At 36.0% G+C, this 24,680-nt stretch overlaps 1 protein-coding gene across 1 annotated transcript; it reads left to right on the top strand.

Annotated features, from left to right (window-relative positions):
• Positions 1-15,156: 15,156 nt before the first annotated feature.
• LOC134527091 (holotricin-2-like) lies at positions 15,157-21,160 on the top strand. Its single transcript, XM_063359442.1, has 3 exons — positions 15,157-15,260; positions 17,311-17,478; positions 19,234-21,160. Exons 2-3 carry the CDS (start codon positions 17,329-17,331, stop codon positions 19,513-19,515), a joined length of 432 nt encoding a protein of 143 aa, XP_063215512.1. The 5' UTR covers positions 15,157-15,260; positions 17,311-17,328; the 3' UTR covers positions 19,516-21,160.
• The last annotated feature ends 3,520 nt before the right edge of the window (positions 21,161-24,680 follow it).

The following is a 24,680-nucleotide window of genomic DNA, read 5'->3' as shown; positions in this document are numbered from 1 at the left end:
CAAAAGTCCAAAAAATTTTTACATTGAAAGAGGAAGACAACAACATGTGAGTCTTAGTTACCGCGCTCAGCCACACGAATAATTTTACAGCGTGTCTGAGGTTGTGTACGTATTAATTAAATTAATTCATAAATATCTAATTTTAGATTAGAAAATATTTATTCTTAAAACATATTTCATTTACTTGTTTTATTTCATAGTAAAATATTTCGAACAGGTTAATATTCATAATTTTTAAGAAAGATATATTAATTCATAGACAACTTATTGAGCTCTTTAGAAATCATTCAGTTAAAAACTTTTCCTACTACTGGAGTTTATCGAAAAAATTGTTATAAGTTTTGCCAAGGGTTGTTGTTAATGCAGTTTATAAAATTTTACTTTCTTCGGCATATATGTTATAAGTAAAAAATCAGAAAAAATAACGACAATTTTATCGAAAATTTAAAATCCAACACGCATGTTAGTAATTATATCATTATTGAATTAAGTGTTAATTCTGGTCTGGTTACCTATATATAATTAATTTGGCATTTTTAACACGGCCCGAGTGTGCCTCATGTTTCCAGCCAGCGCAGCGGGCTGTGTCCATGTGGAGAGGCGTTCATCAGGCCGTGTATGTCGCAGAGCGGGCCAGGACACGGCCTTCAGCGGCCACTGAAGGTACTGTGAGTATAGGCCATTCATTAATACCTAGAACTAAGCTGTGTTAATATTGTCAAATAATTATAGAGACTCTAACACTGAGCAGATTTATTTGGCACCTAACGATCTTGTAACACATATGTATATAATATATGCTTTATACCTGGCTGGAAGAATCTAAGATACGAATGAACATGGATGATACCTGACCTCGTGATCGATCAACGAGAATAATAAAGTGTTACGATAATTTATAAAACAGTAGTCTTAAGCGTACATATTCCCGAAATAATAGTATATCTAGTCATTCAACTAACCAGCATCACAACAATCCATAGTTGTCACACTGCCTTCGTCATCAATTTCGTCACCAGCAATACACCAGATAAGATAAGCCGTTTATATCTACTGAAGCAGTATTACCAATGGTATTACTGCATCTATCGCTGACGTCTATTCCAGCACACACGGTTAGTATAGAATTATCTCAACTAAGGAGGTTATGTTGCCGCTCTATATAACTAAATCCCTGCAACAGAGTATGGTAAATAAGACGGCAAATAAATAGTATAATTTCATCTCATATAACACTGATCTCGTCTTCTGCGACACAGTAGGTTAGATGAGACGTGGCATCATACTACAAAAGAATTTATTTGACATTCTCGCCGATGTGCTATGAGACGGTTTATTAACGGGGGATAGTAGCTGATCCTTGTGATATCTCTCTTCTCTTGCAGAGCTCGCATTGGGATGGAAAGTCATGTGTGAGGGTTCGCGGATTCCATGGTTGACGCATCCCTTAAACACTAAGAGAGGTGGGCGAAAGAAAGAAGCCCGAGGTGCATCCGGGTCTCCTCCCCGCGGTAACCCCTTTGTGGGTCCCCGCGATGCCACGCAGATGAACTCTAGTATAGATAAGAAAACAACTTATCTAATAGTGCAAACCTCTGCACATTTATCGCAGATCTCGCCCTCAGCAGCACACAAGGTTTAACGAGCCGTCCCATCAACTAAAATAGTAGATAAGATGGCTCCATTTATAGTGCAACCTCTTCGCATATATTGCAGATATCATCCCCATCAGCACACTAGTTTTCAATAATTATATTTTATATTAAACCATACCTAGTGATTCACTAGCTTGCCTTTTCTTTTTCAGCATGCGGGGAAAATTTACCTTGTGTTGCAATCTCGTTGATTCTCCTCCTATACTTGTCTCTGGCAGCCTATTATTTATGTGAGTGTTAGTCCCCTGAAGCAATATCGCTATCTGTCTGACTGTCCTCGACCCGAAACTTACTGCGCTAAGCCATCTGGTTTGTTATTTAGCTCTGGGGGGGGGGGGGGCTTTTTACTAGGTAAGGATACCCATTATGCTTATTTATATTACTACAGTAACAAGGTTTAAATGTTGGTTACAGTTAACTTATCAGTCACTATTTTTCATAACGAGGCACTATTAATCGTTTTCAATTTACATACTATAATGATATACAGTTAAATTTATGAGTTTACACATACCTAAATATGTAAAAATATATGTTTATGTTGTCAGTATTTACAGATATAAATTTTTGATTTATAATATAAGTACAAGAGTTATAAGAAAGTTATACTTCAACTCTTGCAACAAACAAAACATTAAACATGTTAAATTATATAAAATTAAAATCCTTCCATCTGATTTAGCGATAAACTATATATATATATAAATGTGTATATATATAATTTAATAGCCTAATGTTAATAGCTATCTGGGCAACGATATGCAAGAAATAGTATTCCAATTATGTGAAATTTAGGTCACTAAGAATATCTACAAGTTTTAATATGTATAAAGTAAATATAAAATTATGAATTGAAATGGAAAGCGCGTCTTTAAGGGCACACTTTCATGTTGAATTTAAAAATGATCACACAAACATTTCTGCAGATTATCTTAAGAGATTGAACAATAAGTAAACTTTCTTATTACTCTAGTACTTATACTATAAATAATGTCGTGGCACACCGCGAGAAGGCGGTAGGCGCAAGTGTTGAGTGTTGTCAGGTTTCCCGCCTGCGGGGCGGGTCGCGATATTCTCTAATACCAGCGACAAGCCACGGGTGCTCTCTACAACCAGATCGTCATTTTACAAGTTCCCCAGATGCGAGGCTATGTCCATTAACGATAATGCCTGTGGTCTGACTAGTTCATTCATGTGGCCAGCGATTGTAGCTTCGTGCACAGGAGCTTGGAAACTGACTATCTGTCGTCATGAGCGACGAGCTGCGGTCGAACTCCCGCCTGTGGTTTGTCGTGAGTATTTGAGAACACCACACTGAGGCCCGCAGGCGGGAGAACCCGTCATCGCTGTCTCCGAACCAAAGTCAACATGGTGGACCCACATTTGCAGCATAAACATATATATATATATATATATATATATATATATATATATATATATATATATATATATATGCATGTGTGTTTTGTTATCATCGTGGGATGCACTAATCTTATTTGTGTGCCAAAAAAAATATTAATAGAAAATTTACTCTCGAATTAAAATTGTTAACTTAAATAGTATTATAAAGGAGTAATCACAACTTTAAAATTAAGTTAGAATTATAATATATTAACTACAAACTATCACTTTACAACTTATATTGTGCATTCTGAGCTCAGTAGCAAATCGTGTGCCTCCTATTTAGATTGAATTCTTTCTTGATTGGTTTCAAATCCCGTCACAGGAGAAATTTTATTAATATAAATAAATAATAACGTACATAAATTGTACTTTAAACAAAAATTATTTAATAATATTTCTGTATGTTTGCAGAACTCTTTTGGTTAGGTTAATTTATACTTCGTAATTTAATTTGACACGTATAGTAGAAATGAATAATTTAAGCATTTAACCTTGAAAAAAATTATAACTGAAGACACCTACTTTTGTAAGTAAATAAGTTTCCATTTATTAATCATGGATAAACGAATTATTTAATGGAACTAAACCCCAGTTAAATGGAAAAGTGAACCGGTTTTATTTTATTAGAATTTAATAATATAGGCATCACTATTACGTTAAATTGTGCTAATTCCTTTGTCTCAGTTGGTAAGATAATTTTTTTACAATTTCCCAAACTAATTTCATATGTAAGTAATTAATCTGTTAAAGTTGATGTTCTATAGCAGCTATGCATCTGGGTACAAATAAACATGTTGCTGTCAATTTAACGGAATACTGAAAAATAAATTGATTCTAAAATAATGATACCCGCAGAATTTATTTTTCATGTTTCTATTCTACACTTCTCTGGCAAAAGTTAATGCAACGTAAGTGACGTCAATCAAAAATAATTTTTTCCAACTCTCAACCAAATTATATGAATTTTTCCTTCTTGGTGTGCTAATTTAGAAATGCATTCATGAAATATTATTTTCAGGGAAGTATGCAATATAATTTTCATTTTATTTCATGTTATATGTGTAAATATTTATATATATATATATAATAGTAAAATAAATGCATTTTATTCATAGCGATAGTCAACTTCAATAGTATTAAAAGTTTTCATATTAATAGTTCAAATTGCCAACGAGTCATGCCTTTTTAATAGGTTATTTTGTGATATTTTATTAGTGTTTTTCATAATTTATTAAGCTTTTTAAGTAATAACCTAGCAACAAGCAAAGTTATAGATAAGTGAAGCCCTCAAAATAAACTAAAATCATAAGTGAAAGAAAACCACATTGCATTCCTATAAATTTTTGTTTAAACATCAATAATAAATGGACATTCACTTCCTTGTAAATTTCTTTAAGTTACGAAGTCAAAATTAATTTATATTTGTATAGCTCCTTTTTTATTGTTTATTTTAAAATTTAAGTTTTAAATATTTCTGTATAGGCCTTACTAGTATTAAATAATATAAAAAACCGCAGAAATATGGATTAAAAGTTATTACAGCAATTAGATAAATAAATATAATTAATAATAACATATTTGATAGGGTAAAGAATATCTAATTAAATAATTAAGAATAAAAAATTAAAATACAAAATGAAATGATAAAGTCCGGAACAAGTCTCTTGTTGGCCTTCATGTTTCGTTCATTGGCTCCATGCACTTTACCGTTGTGTTACAGACACACATAATCTGAAAATTTTAAACATTACATAATAAAAATGTAATAAAGATAGTTTAGTCACATATTCTTAAAGTTGTGTTTATTTCATATTAAAATTTTTTAAGTTTCCAAATATATTCCAAGGTAATTTTACTATGACAAAGTTTCATTACACGCCAATATTTTTTGTACGTTTCCCGATGTCCGCAGGCGCGAACGTATGCGGATGCATGCTGCCACACGCGCCGTTTCGCCCCTTTGAGAGCTGTTTCTCGTTGGTACATGGGGAACGATAACGCAATTTCCCAGCATTCAACACTGGTGATACCGCTTGATAGACAGTAGCGCTAGGAGTGTACAAGTAGGCGGGGGTCATGATTTCACTTACCAGGTTTTTTTTTAATTTTTACATTTATACTTGCGGAAGACAGGTTGTCGTAAGTGGTATTCACGATTAAATCACTTAAAATATAAATATGTGAAAAATCTTAGCTCTCGGTAAACGGCATTTGGTAGAAGTAATTGAGTGAAAATGGAACGGCAGTCACGGAAGTCGATGAACATAAATGTGACACAAGGATGGCGGACCCACGTGTAGCAATATAAACACGTATATAGTCACTTTCGTTAACATTAGGGTACATAATAAAAGTATTGTTATGGCACATGAAACGTTTTGATAGTGAAATTACCCTGGAATATATTTGGTAAACTAAAATAGTCATTAAAAAGTAATCAAAAGTTTTAAAATACCTAAGAAATCTGTCATTACAATGATTATAATACATTTTCTCCTTTTAAATTTCTAAGACTTACCGGCACAGTGTTAGAGCACGCTTGGTAACCTCAAGGCGCGCGATTCAAATCTCGTCACTGGAATATTTAATTTTTAATTACATAATATGATAATATTATATGATACTAATGTTGGATCAGCTCAGTAAAGTTAAGGAATGTTGTAGTAAGTATTTACAGACTAAGTTAAGTCGTTTAAGCAAAAATAAATTTACATGCACACATTTACTTAGTATCATAATGTGTTTTAAAAACTTTCAGGTCAATATTTTAGTAATGCCATAGAAGTATAACTTCAAATATGTGAGGACAATTTATATTAGTTACATTTTAAACTATTTTAACATGATTCGCAGTAAAAAAAAATCCTTTTCGAAAATCATGTACAAATCCGGGGTTTTTATCGGACCGTTTCAAATAGTTTCAAATTTACTGTTGTATCGTATTGCTAAATGCTATTTTCGTTTAATAGTAGCAAGCAAAGTTTACGATTTAGGCAGCGAATTCTAGCAGTCGGCGCACGAAATTATGTGTGATTCGCATCCAGAAATTTTGGTATTTGAATACCAATTCTTTTATTTATCACTCTTGTCTTCATATAACAAGTTAATCTGCAACGGTGGGCCAAAATTAGAAGAACAATAAGTATTCTCGTTACCGAGGTTATATGTTTACACATCACTGGTGAGAACTGAAAAACAAGCCCATATATATATTTTTTTTTTCGTGCTGAAACAACTGGCAATGCATTGAGGAATTTCCTGAAAAAAAAAAGTTTATTTTAAACTATTTTCAAGTAGGTAAAATTACTATCACGAAAACAGCTAAACTATACCTCGTATTTAAATTGCAGGCCTGTTTCTTTGAGAGCAGACTATGTGTTCGTTTCGTGGCAACTAAACTCCTATTTTACGATACAGCTGATTTCCAACCAGGAATTATAACAACAAAATTACCAATTGCCAATATAGTCCACCCATTTGGTATAATTTTGGTGCAAAAGGTTGAGGAGTTTTGAAACTTGGCAGTATTGTAGACTTGGGAGCCTGAAATATAACCTTAAGTTTGCGACCTTGGGCGACCGCCGCGACCACCGCCATCTTGAAAAAATGGCGCCCAAAATAGGTTTTTTGCAAATAACTTAGTTCCTGAATGTTTTACAGAAAAATGTTTAAAATAAAAAATGTAGAGGATACAATTATATACAAAATTGCTTGTATGTGTTTTTTTCGTCAGACCTACATTTTTCGAGTTATAGGGCTGAAAACTGAGGCAAATATTTTAAAATTGCATTATAACCGCATTAGCAAGTTACTTTGGGCCGATTATCTGCCCATTAGCTTACTAAAAGTTGTTTTAAGCAATAAAGTAATAAAAGTTTATCATTCAATCAACTCGTTTCCACACCACCCATGAGGTAGAGTTGAGCGGCGCGTTTTTTTTAATGTGGTATCCCTCGTAGGCCTAATCCACGCTCAAAACAATCCTTACTCAAAGCTTACATGTATGTATTCTGTCGTTTTGTACTAAACGATGTCCCTGGTTCACTATGATCACAATCTTTAGAGTCTTTGCTCGTATCCATCCTCCTCCAACACCCTCTCCAAAGAATCGAGGACGTCATCAACCTCGAATGTGTCTTCTGAGTCGGAATCCGCTACTAAATCAGGAATGTTTTCACATGCTGTCCCATTGCAGTAAAGACACATCACCGAGCACTTTAAGCCAATTTTCCGACATCCACATGCTCCTGCACAGCCTTTTTTACATTTACAGGATATCGATTTTAAAATGATGTCGGGGGCTGGTTCTGACATAGTGCGAATAGCATCGAGCCCATAATCGTTTTCTGCCAGCCATATTTCTTAGGATCTTTTTCACTATCACACCACATCGCGACTTGGTGGTATGTTCGCAGACAGTGTTGTCTTGCAGCATCTCTTGTGGGTGGAAGGGATGCAAGATTAAATTTGTTCTTGGACACAGATTTCACAAAAGTTTTGAAGCGTAGTGAATCCAATGTGTCCTCTGCAGACGATCCACCATACAGTGCCAATAAGAATGTTTCACCAGCTGCGGTGAGAGCCTCTACATCTGCTTCTATGTCTTTGAAGGTTGTTGCAGTGTGAAGCAACGATTCGTTTTTTCCCAAGAGACTGAGGAACTTCAATTTATCTTGATTAAATAGAGCAGAGGTGGTATCACAACCACTGATTGCATGTAAAAACAAAATATTCTTAGCTACATCTTCGTTATATTTCAGGCTTCGTGTCGAATAAATTGTTTCTACACTTTTGCCAATTGCCGGTTTCAGCAAAAAAATATTTGAATGATTTCTCGCCTTTGCAGTTAAGAGAACCAACAAATCTATATCTGCTCCGACAACACAAACAGTGTAAATGTTGACGACATGTCGATGGCGGTCTGAATGATGAGCACATTCGCATCTTCTACTGCCTGCTTCACTGTGAAATTATTTTCTTCAAACTTTGTAACCAACATTAAAATTAAATTCCTTTTGTTAGCATCGCTCGCCAAAAATTTTTCTTGCGAAACAGGCGGAATCATATCTTCACCAAAAATTATATCAGTAGACATATGTGCTCTGGAGCGTCGACATCTTTCTGCACTCTTTGTATTACGGCTAGCAGCGTTCGCTGGATAACCGTCAAAGACTACAACTGTACTAGGACCAAAGTGTCTTTGGACATATTGCACGTAGTACATGCATATTGTGCCATACGAATCGTTGCGATGCCATACTACTCGATGCAACAAGAAGCCGCCATCCAATACATGCAAGCTGTCATTCAGTTGTACAGGTTTGTCCACTGGACTAAATGCTTTGAACAGTGACGATTTTGTTCCTTTTCGCATACCATCCTCATTAAATAATGATAGAAGGAATGGTGCAAGTTCATATTTGAAATAATTTTTCAATTCTTCATCACTTTTTTTGGCGATACAGATTCTTTGAAACAACAGCAGTGGATTGATGAAAATAAGAATGTTATCTACTTTGATACTGCTATTTGCTGCTCCCAAAGAAAGTACTACATCTTTACGCTTGAATTTTAAGGAGCCAAAATTGTTGCCAACAGTCTTTGTGACAGCCACAGCACCAATTTCTCGGGCCAAATGGCAATTTAATGTTCCAACACCAACGATGCCACTGTTGATGGAGAGTAAACTGTCGACTTGCGGAAACAGATTATGTTGTGACAACCATTCTGTAATCTTTATCACATCGTTCCTGTCACGTTGCATACGTGTTGGGCGCATATCAACATGCTGCTCTGTTGTTCCTGTTCGGATGTTGCAGAATTCTTCTATTTCTTCACAGACATTATGCAGATAGGGCATTCCTAGTGTCCACATGGTTAAGACACTGTCCGTCATACCGCGTCCATGTGTCAGACCACCAATGCTCTTCATGGTGCGCATTAGTGTCTGTTCTATGGTCATATCTGACCAAATGCCGGACCAAAATTTATCTGACCACCTGATGGTGAAATGGCCTTTCTTTGTAAAGAGCTCGTATTCAGCCAAATCCATTTTTTCTTCCATTGTGAACATATCCTGCAAGTACAGATGACTTGACTTTGCATAAAGGAAGTGGCCGCAAGCATGGAAGTAAGGCAGCATTTGTTGCATAGTCTCTAAATGAAGCTGCCAATTTCCCATACGTTCCGCTTCAATGAACTGTTTTAGTAATGAAACCATGTATAAGTATTGCACCCAAAGCTTTGCAGTTGGTCCATTGGCCTCAAGTTGTGCTAAACGATCTTTAAATTTTTGTGAGACCGATTTGTAGCACTCATTGTTATCCATCGCCAGTACAGCAGCTTTATCATTTTTATTGAGTAGCAACATCATTCCAGTTTCTTCCTCCTCTGATAGGTCTACATCATGCCAAACTATATTAGCTATCGCCTGATGACATAAAATATGAGCCCTGATTGCCCTTGCATAGGCATGTCCGCTCAGCATTTTCTCTACAGTGTGTTCAGCGTATATGGTGGACAATAGTTCCTTCAAACCACTGCCATTCATTACATAACCAATACATCCCATGAATGACATTACACAGTGAAAACCACCAAGTCTGAGGGCAACATGATTTAATTCTGGACCAGGGTGACTGGCAATAATATCTCTAGCTTTGATATAAAGTGGTTGATCGAAAGTGATGAAACATGTTTTCTGCTTCAAACTTCTGCATTTTTCTGCAGCTGACAGAAGAGCAGTGAATATTGTATCATGGTTGTTTGGCGGGGCATTGATGAAAGGCAAGCACAGTACTTGTGATCTTTTGAAGGGTTTGTCCTGTGTAGCTTCCTCCATGAAACCAATCCAACTTGGAATTGACAGCATATTCGCACTTTTACCATACAGCCACAGCAAATCCCAACTCGAAGGTAACACATCATTCTTACATGGATGTACTGTCTCAAGATCTTGAATGACAATTTCTTGCAGCCCCGACTGGTTATTTCTTCTAAAAATCTGTGTGGGCACATTTCCAAACTGTCCGACGACTTTAGCTGAAGGCATCGTTTCTCTACGAAGAATAGCTTGGTCTGGAGCAATAGCATCCTTAGGTGTCACACAGTGGATTCCTCCCATGGCGTGGAAAGTATTCAAGCCATCTAAAGTATTTGTATTGAAGTCAGCATTGTCAAAGACAAACTGCGAGAATGCTCCTGCGAGGATTCCGATTGGTGGACGCATAATAGTTGATATTTCAAACAACACACATTCCCTGTACGATGCTGAAAATCCCAAAGCTGACAAAACGTCTAGTAGCTGCTGCGAGCCAAATTTCTTGTACAAATAAGTACCAACACCAATTTGCAATGCAGACAAAAATGACCATGGTCTGGCATTTGCGATTATTGCATGGGCTATAGCATTACATTTAACAAGCCATTTGTGAGTATTGCCACGTTTATGTTTGACAATCACTTGTTCGAGAAAACAGAGCAATGTTTTCGGTATTACTGTGTCAACGTCTTCGAGAAACTGATCTGAAGGTGGATGTTCCTTTGTTTCGTAAACTTGGGAGCGAATATCTTCCAAAATAATATTCGCTGCTGCTTGCACAACTCTTAAGCGTTCCTCCACCGCATCAGTTTTCTTCGAAGCATACCATGATTCTGTTAATATTTTAAAACCAGTGTTTCTGAAGCATATAAGAGTTCCTTTGTGTGTCACAACAATCGATATATCCTCGCCACATTTTTTCAATAACCGAGCTTTCACAGTTCTTGGATCTGGCCGGTAATCTCCTTCGATTACATGCATCAATTCATCCATGGAGAAATGACATTCTTCACCGTATTTTCTAAATACAAGTAAATCTCTTCCATGGCTTCGTCAACGTTTGAAGCCGTTCGGTAGCCTCTTTTCTTTTCCGATTGTACCGGACTGTACAATTTCTTCAAGCACTTACTGTGGTAGCGCGCCTCTACTGCAACCAAATCCTGTACATTGCATATGCGTTCAGAGATGGCTTTACCCCAGTCATCATGCCGGTTTTGGGCGCACATTAAAATGTTTTCTTTCATTGTCAGACTTCTTACTTCATATATTGTATCTCGGTCGCTTATTCGGGTTTTCTTCAAATTTACCAAATATTCTTCACTAATTTCTAAATTGCATAAGAAACAAAACATTTTAAAGTCAAATGCTGGTGCAGTAGATCGTCGCGATGATGACGGTGCATCTTGTAACACAGTGTCGCTTTGCCCACGTCGTTTTTCTGCTGCGATAAGTTTTTCATTAATGTACTGTTTACGGCATGCATCATGCACAGTAAAAGACTGTCGATTCACCAAAAACGTAGAACTCTTACCATCGTCTCGTTTTATGCTACTCTCACGAAATTTATCCATGCCTTTTTGTTTCACCTCAATTGTGGATCCCTCGCTCAAGGTTCTTTCATAAATAAAGCACAAATACTCATTACTGTTCGCCATGGCCTGTGTGAGAAGCAACCACTGAACAACAAAGCACACTGGCCACTTTCTGCTGACTGCTGGTATTTGTCGTAGAAACAGGGGGGCCTGCAACAGATGCTGACGACCAGGTACGCCTATGTCCTTCTCTTCATATATAGGCTTCCCACCTCATGGCATGCTGTCATAAACCTGAGAGAAATTTATTTATTGAAGGATCTTCCATAGGTTCATGGGACAATTTGAGAACCCTTACAGGAACAAAAATGCAAAATGAAATGGTAGACACGATAGTGACAGGAGACAAGATGGCGGCGGTTACATTCTTCAAGATGTCAGGAATGATCTAGAGATCCGAAGCCACCAATAACGTGCATCAGGATCCGCTATTTATCTCGGTTCAGGAAGGTGAACAAAACGTATTAATCATATTTATCAGATATTAAATATAAAATGCTTCAACTATCTGTAGCTACTGTGTGCATTATATATATCGCATAAATGTGTTAATTTCAACAACTGAATGCCAGCAAACAAAAAAAAAGTTAATATACACTTTGCTGTGTTTTTAATACATGTAAAACGTTTACAATTATAGCCAACGAGTTCCAGAAAAAGATATTATAGACCACACATACGAGTAAATGATAATCACATTTTTAAACAATGCATCTGCATAAGATCCACATAGTCCTGTTAAGAGACCAAATAGCCACATAACACATAAGTATTAGTCATATGGCCCCCATTACAAAGAATACCTAGTCTGAAGAACTTTGTATACTGCAAATAAGTAAAATTAAATGATCTGTAAATAACAAATTACTAGCAAAGAAATACTTTGTTTCGTTTAACATACAGTATTCATAGGCAGGCATGAAATTTTCCCTGGAAATCACTATTATAAGCTTAAATAATACATTTTCACATTTTAAAATTAATATCTCTTTACCTTTCTTATATTTAGCCGTATGTTTCTTAAAACCACATGTAAAAACTACCGCACGCATTGTCTGCAGGTCAAGTGAATCTTGTTTTCAACAATGGAAGTCCGAAGCAATGGTGCGCGGAGTTAATGCGCATTAAAAAACGTGGAACTCAACTCGTCCTGGGGTGGGGTGGAAAAGAGTTGGTAGAAGTAAGAGGTTTTTTATTTCTTTATTGCATGAAACGTTTTTTCGTACGCTATTGGGCGGGAAATTGGTGAAACGTAGCTTGTAAATACTGATTTTCTACAGTTTATAACCACTCACTTGATGTTTTGGCCCTGTAACTCGGAAACTTTAGGTCTGACGAAAAAAACGCTTAGGAGTAATTTAGTAGAAAATGTTATCTTCTTCATTTTTTATCCTTAACATTTATCTATAAAATCTCCAGGAAATAAGTTATTTGCAAAAAAGCTAATTTGGGCACCATTTTTTCAAGATGGCGGCGGACGCGGCGGTCGTTCAAGGTCGCAAACTTAAGGTTATATACAGGACACCCTAGTCTTCAATCCTGCCAATTTTCAAAACTCCTCAACCTTTTGCACCAGAATACCTTTTTTATGTCTATAATGAGTGGACAAATAAGTTAGATTAATAACTGCTTAAATTATCAGGACGTTTATAATTCCCAATTATGTCGACAGCTGAACAGCGGTGTGCATGAGTGGGCTTGCGCGTCTCGCCATGTTTTGTTTTTAATTTTTTATACAATTTTTTTGGGCTTGCTGGTGATTTTTCATTACCAACCAGCCAACTATCCTTTATTTGCCTATTATTTCTTATAGTTCGACGGTTAGGTGTGACAGTTTTATTGACTTTGATAAATCGATGACTAATTTAAACGTTTACACATTTACACTCATGCCATACCCGGGACTCGAACCCAGAACCCCTCGCACCGTAAGCCAATATGCACCCGAATACGCTACGGAGGTCGGTCCATCGCCACGCTGGCGAGAGAAATCCGCTATTCCCTCGTTACGCAGCGAAATAATCCAACATTGAATTTTTTTTTGTAAGTGGAACAGAAATATTCATGTAAAATTAAAATATTTGTAAATTTTTCCATTTAAACGTAAATAAATGTACCACTGCATAATAGTGTTCGCAGTAATGCTGCGTTTGGATTCTTACCCGGGCATTTATAATTTGTGTTGTCCCAGTAACTCCATTTATAAAAGTTACTTAAAAACCGTTCCCTGAATAGCTATCCAGTATTGACTGACACATTATATAACACATATTAAAAAAATTAATTCCAGTCATTGAATATTTGATTATCTTTACTATGGTTTAAAAAATTATGCTTGAATGAAACATAATTAAAGATATCAAAATTATTTGCTAATATTCATTAGAAATCCCTTGTATTATCTCGAATAATTTTTTTTGGTGTATTGTACAAAGTTACAATATAATTCTTGTAATTGTAGAGACTGTTTCTTTCAGCAAGACAATCGACGCAGCGGTGGAGTATAGGCGGTGCGGGGGTGAGTAATCTCCGTGGCAGAGGGAGAAGGGGCGAGCGAGCGGGGGGAATGTTTATAGTGCAGGTAACGGCCGCGCCATCCAGCCACCCCTTTAACCCGGCGCGCTCCTCACCTGTTTATAAAGGATAATAAAGCCGCGGGACCGGCGCCATATTTCGCCCGACGACGTCTCTTAACCTCCGCAAAGTTTCGCCCCGCAGCCGTCAACGCTCGCAGAGTTGGAGGAGTAGGGGAGCGGGGAGCACGGTCACACGACCTGCATGCTATATAAGAGCGCAGCAGTCGCCTAATAATACCCCTTAAGACCGGAGGGGAAAGAGGAGGTGGGTGGTTGAAGGCGAGGTTCCCCGCGAATTAAAGCAGGGACGCGTCTGGCAGGCCACATCAAAAGGGGCCAAAGCGAATGTCACGAAACTCTTCGCCGCAGCCAAATGTAAAGCGCATATGTTTTTGAAGTTATCCATTTGACTGAAATTTTTAGTTTTAAAAAAACCTCAAATATAAAACCACGTTTGTAAAGTGTTAGAGAACCAACATAATGTTTATATATTTTTAACGTTATATTCGTCCAACACAATTTTCCAAGTTAATAAAATAAAGTTATTTTTAAAATTACTATCATATTTTATTACTATTCTAGTATAAGAATGGTATTCCACGATAGTAGACTACAACAAAGTTAACTTGCTCACCGATACGCTTAGTACATCCTCCGATGCTCGTGAAACATGCGCGGTTGCATGTAGCCACACGTGGTGTCCACCATCTTCATGAATTCGGGACGTCGCTATATCAGTACCTGGTTGCATGCGCATTGGACATTCAAACCGTCAGATTTCCGTTTTTTAATGCGCAATTATTTCATTGCATTTCTGATACACACTAAAATTTAATCCTAAACGTGCCTTAATATGGTGAAGCAAGACGGATCCCAGGTGCCAGAGCCAAGGGGATTCACTTCCCGCCAAACCCCTGAAAAACCCACTGTGCGGCCTGTGCGGCCTCGCTGCACACGGTGACGCGACGGCGGGCGACGGCAACTCTGTGACCTCGGGTTATCAGCGCTAATTGCTCGGCTATGAACTTCGCAGAAACCCCATCCTACCACAAAGGCAGGGGATTCACTGGAGTATGTTTTCACAACGTAACAATCGTCCGTAACTTCCCCCTTCCTTTAACGAGGATATTTCTCCAGCCCCGCGAATATATAAGAACACTGCTACTGCCATGGGTTTGTAGTCGATCTCCAGACTCCTCTGTATCTACTGAAGGTGAGTGAATCTGGTGCAACAGCGCTTTTAACGCTTATTATTTAGAAGTATTACAACCGAAAATATTAAGCTCATAATATATTATATCTTAAAACTTTAACTTCTCACTATTTAAGTATTTGTTAGGAATTTTTAGATATATCGTACACCTAATAATGCAATATGTATTTGCAAATTGCTTCAAAATATATTGTGGCGATAAACCGAACTAAAGAAACATAGAATTAAAAAACTTTCTAATTTTAAGAGTCATTTAGCTTTTGAATTATTTGGCATCAGTTCTGCAAGCAAATCTAGTTTTACAGGATAAGCATTTTTATTTACACCATGTTTTATGCAAATAATCATTTGAAAGTAATCTATTAAGAGAATAGGAGATAGAGAATTAAAATGTTACACATTAATATCTCAATAATAGTATTCAAACTAAGCTATTTGAACGCGACAATAAAATTTGCAGTGTTTACACACGTACATAAACACTAGTAACATATATAAACATATTCTCTACAAAAGTGATATTTTAATTATATAATACGTTATCGATATAATTTATTTTTAAAAAAGGTATATTGAATATTTGTACGCTGGCATAAAAATTTCTGAATTAAATTATTAGGCAGCCTACTCAGCTCCGAAAAGGTTTTCAGACTTCAGTGTAACACGATATAACGGGTCTTGATTCATGAAGGTCACAAGGTAAAGCCGCCTTCGCGCCCTGAAGAAGGTCGTTGACGCCTGTGTTTCTTAGTTGTCGCTCTTTCTGTGGACTGCTAATGTTCCTTACACGTGGTTAGTGGAAACGTTATAGTCGGAATGTCTTCCATTAGCAGAACGCTACCAACACTAGCACAGAAAAGAAAAAAGATATGTACTCGTCCAAAAGATTCCTTTGAAAACCAGTTGCCTAGAAATAGTAATACTACAAGAGACGTATTGTAATTTTTTACAACACAGTACTATATTTCTTTTTTGCTTGTATGAATAAGTTTTTCAAGTTAATATTGATTGTTTCTTACGAATGTTGTGACATTATTTTAATTTTAATTAAAGTTTCATTGAAACTAAAAATTTATAAAAACATGGAAAAAATAAACGAAAATATAATAATTGAACTTATAGTGTAACGTTAATATTATTAATGTGCACAGTTAACACCTTAAAACTATTCAGGGACTGGTTTATAAAATATTTTTTTACTATTCGAGGTACTGGGACAACACGAACCATAAATCATCGGGTAGAATCCGAACCTAGTATTACTGTGAACATTATAATTTTAAAGTAATATATCTGCCTTTATGTAAAAGAGTATTTTTATATCTAATATTTTTTATTTCTAATTACTAAATTTAAAAAAAAATAGTGCGCGTAATTTTATTTATGTGAGTAGAGGGATAGTGGGGAGAAGTGTTAAAACCATTTTTGGCCACAGTTTGCTTTCAAATTCTTTCATTCGTTGGTGGTTATGAAGATTTTACACAGGATCATGGGAGCAGAGGGAGAATATATCCCCACCCAACATGCTTTCAGCCTTGGTCAAAGCTTTGGGACCTCGAGTAGTGCTTGGTCCATCCCTGGTCGGCTCCAGATGTCGGCTCTGCCTGTCTGGAGGCACAGCAGTGCGCCGGGTTTAACATGTTATATAATGCGTGTCTATGGAGATAGTGTAATTTAAAAAGTATTGTTGAAATGTATATTAACGAAACATACCTCTATGTAAAAAGGATAGTTCAAGATTTTTTTTTAATTGCCTGAAAAGAACTGGGTATGAAGTATCATGACAATTCCGTCATTAAGTGAGTATTAATAAACTACGATTATAGCATTACATCAAAGAAAAATAATTCCTTTCAATGTTTTGCTATTCTGATGAGAAATGAGAGAGGGGATCGTTCTTATGACTTCAATTATGAACCCGGCAATAGTGGGCCCTCCCTGAGTCTAAAGCACCTAGCAGAATGACCACGACCAAGTGCAGGGATGCAGGGAAGGGTGCAAGTGTGTATTGTAGACCGGCCGGCGGAGAGTGAGTGGGGCTGTCCTGCAGACTCAACGAGGCTCGACCATGCAGCTGTCTGTCCTGGTGTTGTCCGTGGGCCTCGCTCTGTGCGGGGCGGTGCCACGCTACGAGCTGCCCGGACCCTGGCCGGCGACCCATCAGGGCCCCTTCCTGGAGCGCGAGGAGGCCGCCATGATGCCGGCGGAGTTACTGATGGTCAGCTCACGACACCCACTTTCAAACATTCATCCACTGAAGGTCGAGGCAGTTAGGTCCTTACTTGTTTATATAAATCCAGTCAAATTAAAAAAAAACTATTTATTTAATAGAACCGCTAATGCTTATTCGACATACTTGGTTAATGTTTCGTCAAACACATACAATTTCAAGACAGGCATATTTACGATGATGCAGAATTTTTTTGCAATTATTAGTTTTAACAGTGTTTCTAAAAACTTAGGGGACATCTGCTTTTTGAGAAAATATTGGCTAAAATAATAAAAGCGCTTACTGTATTTAATTAATCATGCGTTTTAGCATTGGTCAGGAAAATCTTCTTTTCATAATTAAAAATTAACAATTTTGTACATAAACCCAAAAAAATTGTAGATTACATTTATTTTATGTAAATTTAAATTAATTAATTTTTTTAGTACTAAACAGAAACAAATTTTAATTAAGGGTTAATTTTTAACAGTTTTTATACATCTATACACCAATTCGTTGAACAAAATTTCGTACGCATTTAATATTTTAATAAGACATAAAATTTATACATAACACATAAAAATTAACAAATAGAACCTACATAGTTATATACTGTGAAAAAAACTATTTAAGCAAAATTATACTATACAAATACATTTTACAATGATGTTTCAATTAAGCATCCGTCGTTTAGGTACTATTCATGCATTGAACTCTGGATTTTATTAGTTAAAAATATGAATGTAATATAGAAATATTTCATTAGTTAAACAAACAGCAAACTGAACACTTTATTCCACATTACCAAAATATGTACAAATTAAGTTGAAACTATCGCAGTTATTTCCAAATTTAGTTCTATTTGGGGCTAAGCAACACACCTATTCGACTCAAGTCCCACTACATATTATTATGTAACATACGTAGGTACTGGTTCGTTTTGTCTTTGTTTACATGGCTTTGTTCTGAATAAGTCATTATCGCTAATTTACTTTTTACTTAACAAACTTCTAGTACATTATAACTTGGTAACCACCAACAAGGCTCTAGCTAACAAAACCCATTTGCCTTAAGTCAAAATAGATTTTTCTATGATAGAGTAACTGATTAAATAAGTTCAGACACCCACAATCACCATTAACATTAATATTTTTCCATATAGGTAAGATAAAGAAATATTTATTCTTGTTTTGTATTCGGTCTTACTTTATGCTGCATTGAATGTAAAGAAACTAGAACATTATATATATATATATATATATATAGGGTTTGGTCTTTGTGTTACATTTTGTATCAGATGGGTTCCTTAATTTGTGAATTTTTTGTTTATTAACTTAATTCGCGAATTATCTATTTAAGACTGTAACAGGAAGTCACAAGAAATAAACAGTGTGAAAAACCAATCTGTGACAAAATATTAACAATATTACAATTAGATTTTATAGGTTCCGTGATGGAATACTAGCATGGCCATATAGATAAACCAAGGTTGCCAAATCAACTCAGGAGAAATACATAAATAATTTTTTTACTACAAACAATGGTTTATCCTTTCATTTGCATCGATAAATCGTGTAGTAGATTGCTATTTTCTCTAGTAACCATTATATAAAGTTAAGTTTAAATTCAAATCTATATAACAAGTGATTACATCTAAAGGCCGAGAAACACTTGTCCGCGCCTGATCCGTGTGTCATACGTGCGGTCTGTCTCACGGCTTCAGGTCACTGTTCCCTTACAAGCTAAAAGGGTCGCTCTGCGCAGGCGCGGGAGAGGCCTCGCCGCTCGCTGCAGCCAGGCGCGCCGCAGTACCCGCTGCCCGGCGCGCAGCCCGCCCAGCGCGACAACGACGTGGCGGTGTCGGCGACGAGGGAGCGCGGCGTGGGCACCGTGGTGGACGCCCAGGGCCGCGCCAACGTGTGGCGCAGCGACGACGGCAACACGCGCGTCGACACGCACGGCCGCTGGACGCGCGTGTACGACGGGCCGGCGCGCGGCCAGCGCTCGCACAGCGCGGGGGTCGTGTTCTCGCACCGCTGGCGCTGATCCTCGCCCGTGCACAACAACACGTGTGAACACATACATCTGCCTTGCTGCAGAAAGATTGCAAAGATAACTTTTTAATGTGTCTAAAGTAAACCTTGTAGAGATACGTTTCTGCACTGTTCTTAAAATTTATTATTATCTTTCAATTTAAAAAAAAAAACTTTTCACCTGTATGTAACTGCTACATTAATTTTAAGAGACACCATCTGCTATCCATTGGAAACATCGTAAAAATAAATTAACCGTTATTTCTTTATGAGCATAAATCCGAAATATTGCAAAAGAATACAATTTTTCATTTCTGCAATGTACCCGAGTTGTTGAGATCTTGTTTGGAATTTAATTGCAAGTCAATCAAACGAGCACAAATAAAAAACTGTTAATTTGTGTGAATGTGCAAATGGGTAATGTTGCAAAATTTGACAGTGTTTAAATATGATAATGTAACATTTTTTTTCTTTTGTATGAAACATATTGTGATTTATGAAATATGACAGCAATAGGAATTCACAAGTATTCACAGGCACCAATTTTAATGTGTGGAGGGGTGTGATACTTACGTTATAGTTTTTGTCACAGGTCAAAGAGTAAATAGTTCAAAATAATTTGGTCCTCCTTGATTTGGTGCCAATGCTAGCTTACGTTTTGCGGTATAACTTCAAAATTCATTTATTTATTACAAACACGTAATGTAGCCCTACAGAATAATTATTTCAATGACTGGCAATAGTTTGACTGGTGTAATTGCATATACGTGGATAGATCAAGAATAATCCTTAAAGTAATAATTACAATCTTGTTTCAAAGTTTTTGTTTGAAAGAAATTTAGATACAATTAAAAAAATATTTTAATTTGATATTTACGACATTATTTAGTTTCTAAAATTTATTCTAAACCATCTACTTCTGGAAATATTTCTGTACAGATGAAAAACCGCACTTTTTCCAATTTTTTAAATATTAGGAAAACGATTTGTTACTTCGGTTCCATTGACATTGCCCTGTTTGTGTTTGATTAATAAAATTATGTTTTAAACTGTCATATTTTATGCATGATAAGGTTACTAATGTACTATTTTGCAGGAACACTATTAGTCCAATTGAGCTCTTAAGTTAGACATAAGATATTTAATCTTTATAGATAAGTTTGTAAAACTTTGGTAATTCTTGTATATGTTCGTATAAATATTTAATAAAGTGAAATGTAATGTTTAGTAAATGAAAAAAAAAGGTTTTATGTCTAAACAAGGGCATATATTTTCCTTTGAAACATGCCAATGCTAGACTCAGATATCTAAGCATTCTACCAAAGATAATACATATATAAATTTTATCATACATTTAAATGTTTATTTTAGCTTTAAATTTAACTGAAAGTGAGGCTGAAGGAGGAAGGAAAAACTATTAACGTGTTACAAGTAATTTTCTTGGGAAAAGACCTAATTTTTGTACCATAAAAAATTATTCTTGTATCGAAAGATACTTTTCAATTTTTTTAACTTATTGAAACTTCGCATTACATATACATTATACGGTATATAATACTACTAAGTTCCGTTACATATTTAGGCCTAAAACTTTTTAATTTAAAATCAAATACTTGAGCTCGAAATGGTACAGCTTCCATACCGAATAAAATTATATTCTTGAACACTTCTGTTTTTCTGGCTTACATCCTTGATTCCCATTCGTGGCATATGTTATATTTTGGATTTATATTTATTTAGTTTTTAATCACTGAATCATTCTGCGGAATATATATACACACACTACTATTAGTTTTGTGAAATGAGAAGTTTTTAAACGCACATAAAACACACTTAATAATTGAAGATTTTTACCCGAGGTGAATACCAATTAAACTTCGTTTGGAAACCTTCCATTATTTAGATTTGCCATACAGTGAATTTCTCCTTGTTACTGCACTCTCACACAGATCGTAGCAGCGATCGAGCAGAACGTGTGTCTTGTATCCATTCATCGACACCATGGTAGTACTTCTGGTTAGCTGCGTCGTTACGCTTTTAATTGTCAATTTTTTTTATTTTTTTTACATAAAGCAGGAGTTTTGGCCCGAAAAATTTGAATGAGGTGTGTATAAAGCCATGTTAATATATGTAACTATAAGTTTATTGCTCAATAAGTTTTTTTTTTTTTTTTTTTACTTTTTTGATGTGTTGTGAATCTTGTGACGTACAAGCATTATAAAAGAACCGTTTTCTTACTGCATTCCTTAAGTGCGTCATCTTTCCTTCAACATTAGTAAAGATGCCGCGCAAAAATAAAGGCGAGATGCTGCAGTGTCAAAAATATATATGTAAAAATTATATACTTGCGAATAGCGACAGATAATTTTATTTAATTTTGGCAAACGAAGTCATGTTTTTAATGTTGGTGAATAGGGATTCCCTCTCATTAATCAACCAGGTAAAGTGTTAGCAAACAAAGGTTCTAAAAATTTCCTCACAATGGCACTTAAATAAAAGGGGGAAAACATCACTTAAATAGGAAGTTTTAATGCAGAAGGAAGATACTTAACTCCTGTAGGTATAATGAAAGGTGAAAGCAAAAAACAGGAGTTGTGTGAAATGCTATCTGCAGGTTCACATGTATACATGAATCCAAAATCATCCTACATAAGTGTTGAATTTTTTCTTTGATGGTTTAAAGAATATTATTTTCCAAGAAAACTAAAAGGAAAAACATATTTTATTCTTGATGTACATGCTTCTCTTGCTTATCTTTTTTTTTTTTTTTTTTAATTTTTTAAGAAGAATGCGGTGTTGTAATTGGTTTGCCTAGTCATGGAACTCAACCACTCCAATCACTGGATCGCTCGTTTTTTCGGCCTTTTGAAGGCAACAAAGAGGCTAGCATATTGATGCGGGAGCATCTAAGGTGAAATATAATCAGATATCAAGCAGGACAGCTTATTGGTAATGCATGGAAAAAAGCTGCCACTGTTGGTAATGTTGTTTCAATATGAGGCGACTGGAATCTTCTCTTTTAAACTTAATGCAATTACCAACCATTATTTTTCAATTTCTGATGCAACTTCAGCTTCTGTAAAAACGTAATGTAATCAATTTGCTCCGGAGAATGTCGAAGTGCTTCATGGAGATAGCCCTACGAATGCTCCTATTATTCCAGACAGGCCTATTCAGTCACCAGTGCCCTCTAAAATTCCAATTGATATCTCATTCCAGTGTAAAAAAACATATCCTACACTCTTTACGTTTAAAGAGACTCCAACAAAGTATCTCCATCAAATAAACCCACTAGCACAACTACCTCCTTATCTGATACGATGATTTTAACAATGTGCACTGATTCTTACCATAAGAGAGAATTTAGAAACTTTGAAAAGAGAAAAACTAACTTTTAAAATAATTAAAGAGCTGCATCTGTTCTCATTATAAATGCATCTCTACTTTATGTAACATTATTCTGATGAAAAAACAAGCCCTAAATTTGTTTTGTTATTTAAAACATTTAGTTATTCTATTAAGAATAATATTTTTTTCTGATAAAGAAAAAAAATAGTATTGTCAGGGGGGGGTAATAAGGTCCAGCAGGTAATAAGGCCCGAGAGCTGATATCGATAGTAGCGAGGAGATATTTAGGTTGCAACGCAAATTAGTATGTACCTACCCTGGGCTACCATCTAGCGGTGTATACGAGAACCCGGTGGATTAAGTTACGCGTGAAACACGCACGAAGCAAGGTGAGCAAGGTAAGAACATTGATGTTTTTATAAATTTGTATTAGAATCGTGATATGCTATTTCATTGTAAGTTATGCATTACATTTTTGTGAATTAGTGCAATGTGTTGGGTATTGAATTAACAATAAACTAGATATGATTGTTGTTATAATTTACATAAAGGAAGCGACGGTATAACCGCAAACCAAAATGTCTACGTTACAGGAAATATGGCCCTCATGAAAGAATAAGTGGGCCTTATTTCCTGCAAGGACCAAACACCGTTATTTTTATTTAATTTGTATGAAATCACTGCTGAACTATGGTGCAAGTATGTACTATATATTGTCAGTAGTCAGTCAGGAGTTTATACAATCAGAGAAAGAGGTTTGTTGGTATTTTTACATGTTAATTTATTTTTAAGTAGGTAGATATAATGGTAGCCATGGACTTCTTATGAACTCTGTGTTGAAAGTGAAACACCCGGCGCCATATTAGGTGTATGTTGATTGAAAAGTAAAAGTTTAAATTATTTGTTTCTAGCTTATAACTTTGAGCGTACCTACCTGAGTTAAATTAACCTTACTTTAATACGTAAGAAAACAGTCTCTATTACTGGATGATTTTAATCCATTGTTGACATAAGAAATGTGTTTTTATTTTTGTTTCAGATTGTCACAATGGGTAAGAAATGCCGAGGCCTAAGAGGCAACTGGACACGTAGCATGATGGAGGAAGCTTTACAGTTACTTAGGAAAGGAAAATCTCAAAGGTATGTTGAAAATCACTGCGGTATACCTCGCAGAACTTTAAGAAATCATTTAAAATCTGGGAGGTGTGAAAGAAAATTGGGTTGCCATAAGATTATCACTGCAGACCAAGAGAAGGATCTGGAAGAGAGGATTGTTCATTTTGCTGATATAGGATTTCCTTTAACGCCCTTAATCATGCGTAGGTGTGTTTTCAAATTCGTAGAAACACACAGAATCAAACATCCATTTAAAAAAGAAGACATGTTAGCTGGTATAGAATGGTTTCGTGGCTTCTTGAAAAGCCATCCACGTCTGTGTAGAAGAAAGGCCCAGTCACTGAACCCCGCAAGAGCTCAGAAATTGAACCCATTCATTGTTGATGACTACTTCACTAAACTGGGTGCTGTCATTACCCAACTTAACCTGAACGGAAGCCCTCAGAACATATTTAATATGGACGAAAAAGGGATTCGCTTGACATTGCACCACCAACAGAATGTTCTTGCACGCAAGGGAGCCAAACGTGTTCATCTTGTCTCTCATGAACATGCTGAGAATGTGACAGCTGTTGCATGTGTTAGTGCCATGGGAGCTGTGATTCCTCCCATGATATTGTTTAAAGGAAGGAGGTACAGAAAGACTTTCAAACATGGCCTTCCTCCAGGATCAAAAGTGGTTATGACACCTAAGGGGTCAATGACAAGTGAAGT

The sequence above is a fragment of the Bacillus rossius genome, chromosome 1, assembly GCF_032445375.1.
Source record: "Bacillus rossius redtenbacheri isolate Brsri chromosome 1, Brsri_v3, whole genome shotgun sequence".
NCBI classification, from domain to species: Eukaryota; Metazoa; Arthropoda; class Insecta; order Phasmatodea; family Bacillidae; genus Bacillus; species Bacillus rossius.
The sequence above is the reverse complement of the archived record's forward strand: the minus strand, read 5'-3'. Positions and strand labels throughout refer to the sequence as shown.

Bases quoted from the DNA above. Each gene is read 5' to 3' on its own strand.
- LOC134527091 (XM_063359442.1), top strand. From the start codon at position 17,329: ATGCAGCTGTCTGTCCTGGTGTTGTCCGTGGGCCTCGCTCTGTGCGGG. The intron at 17,479-19,233 runs GTCAGCTCACGA...CGCTCTGCGCAG, and splicing joins TGCCGGCGGAGTTACTGATG to GCGCGGGAGAGGCCTCGCCG.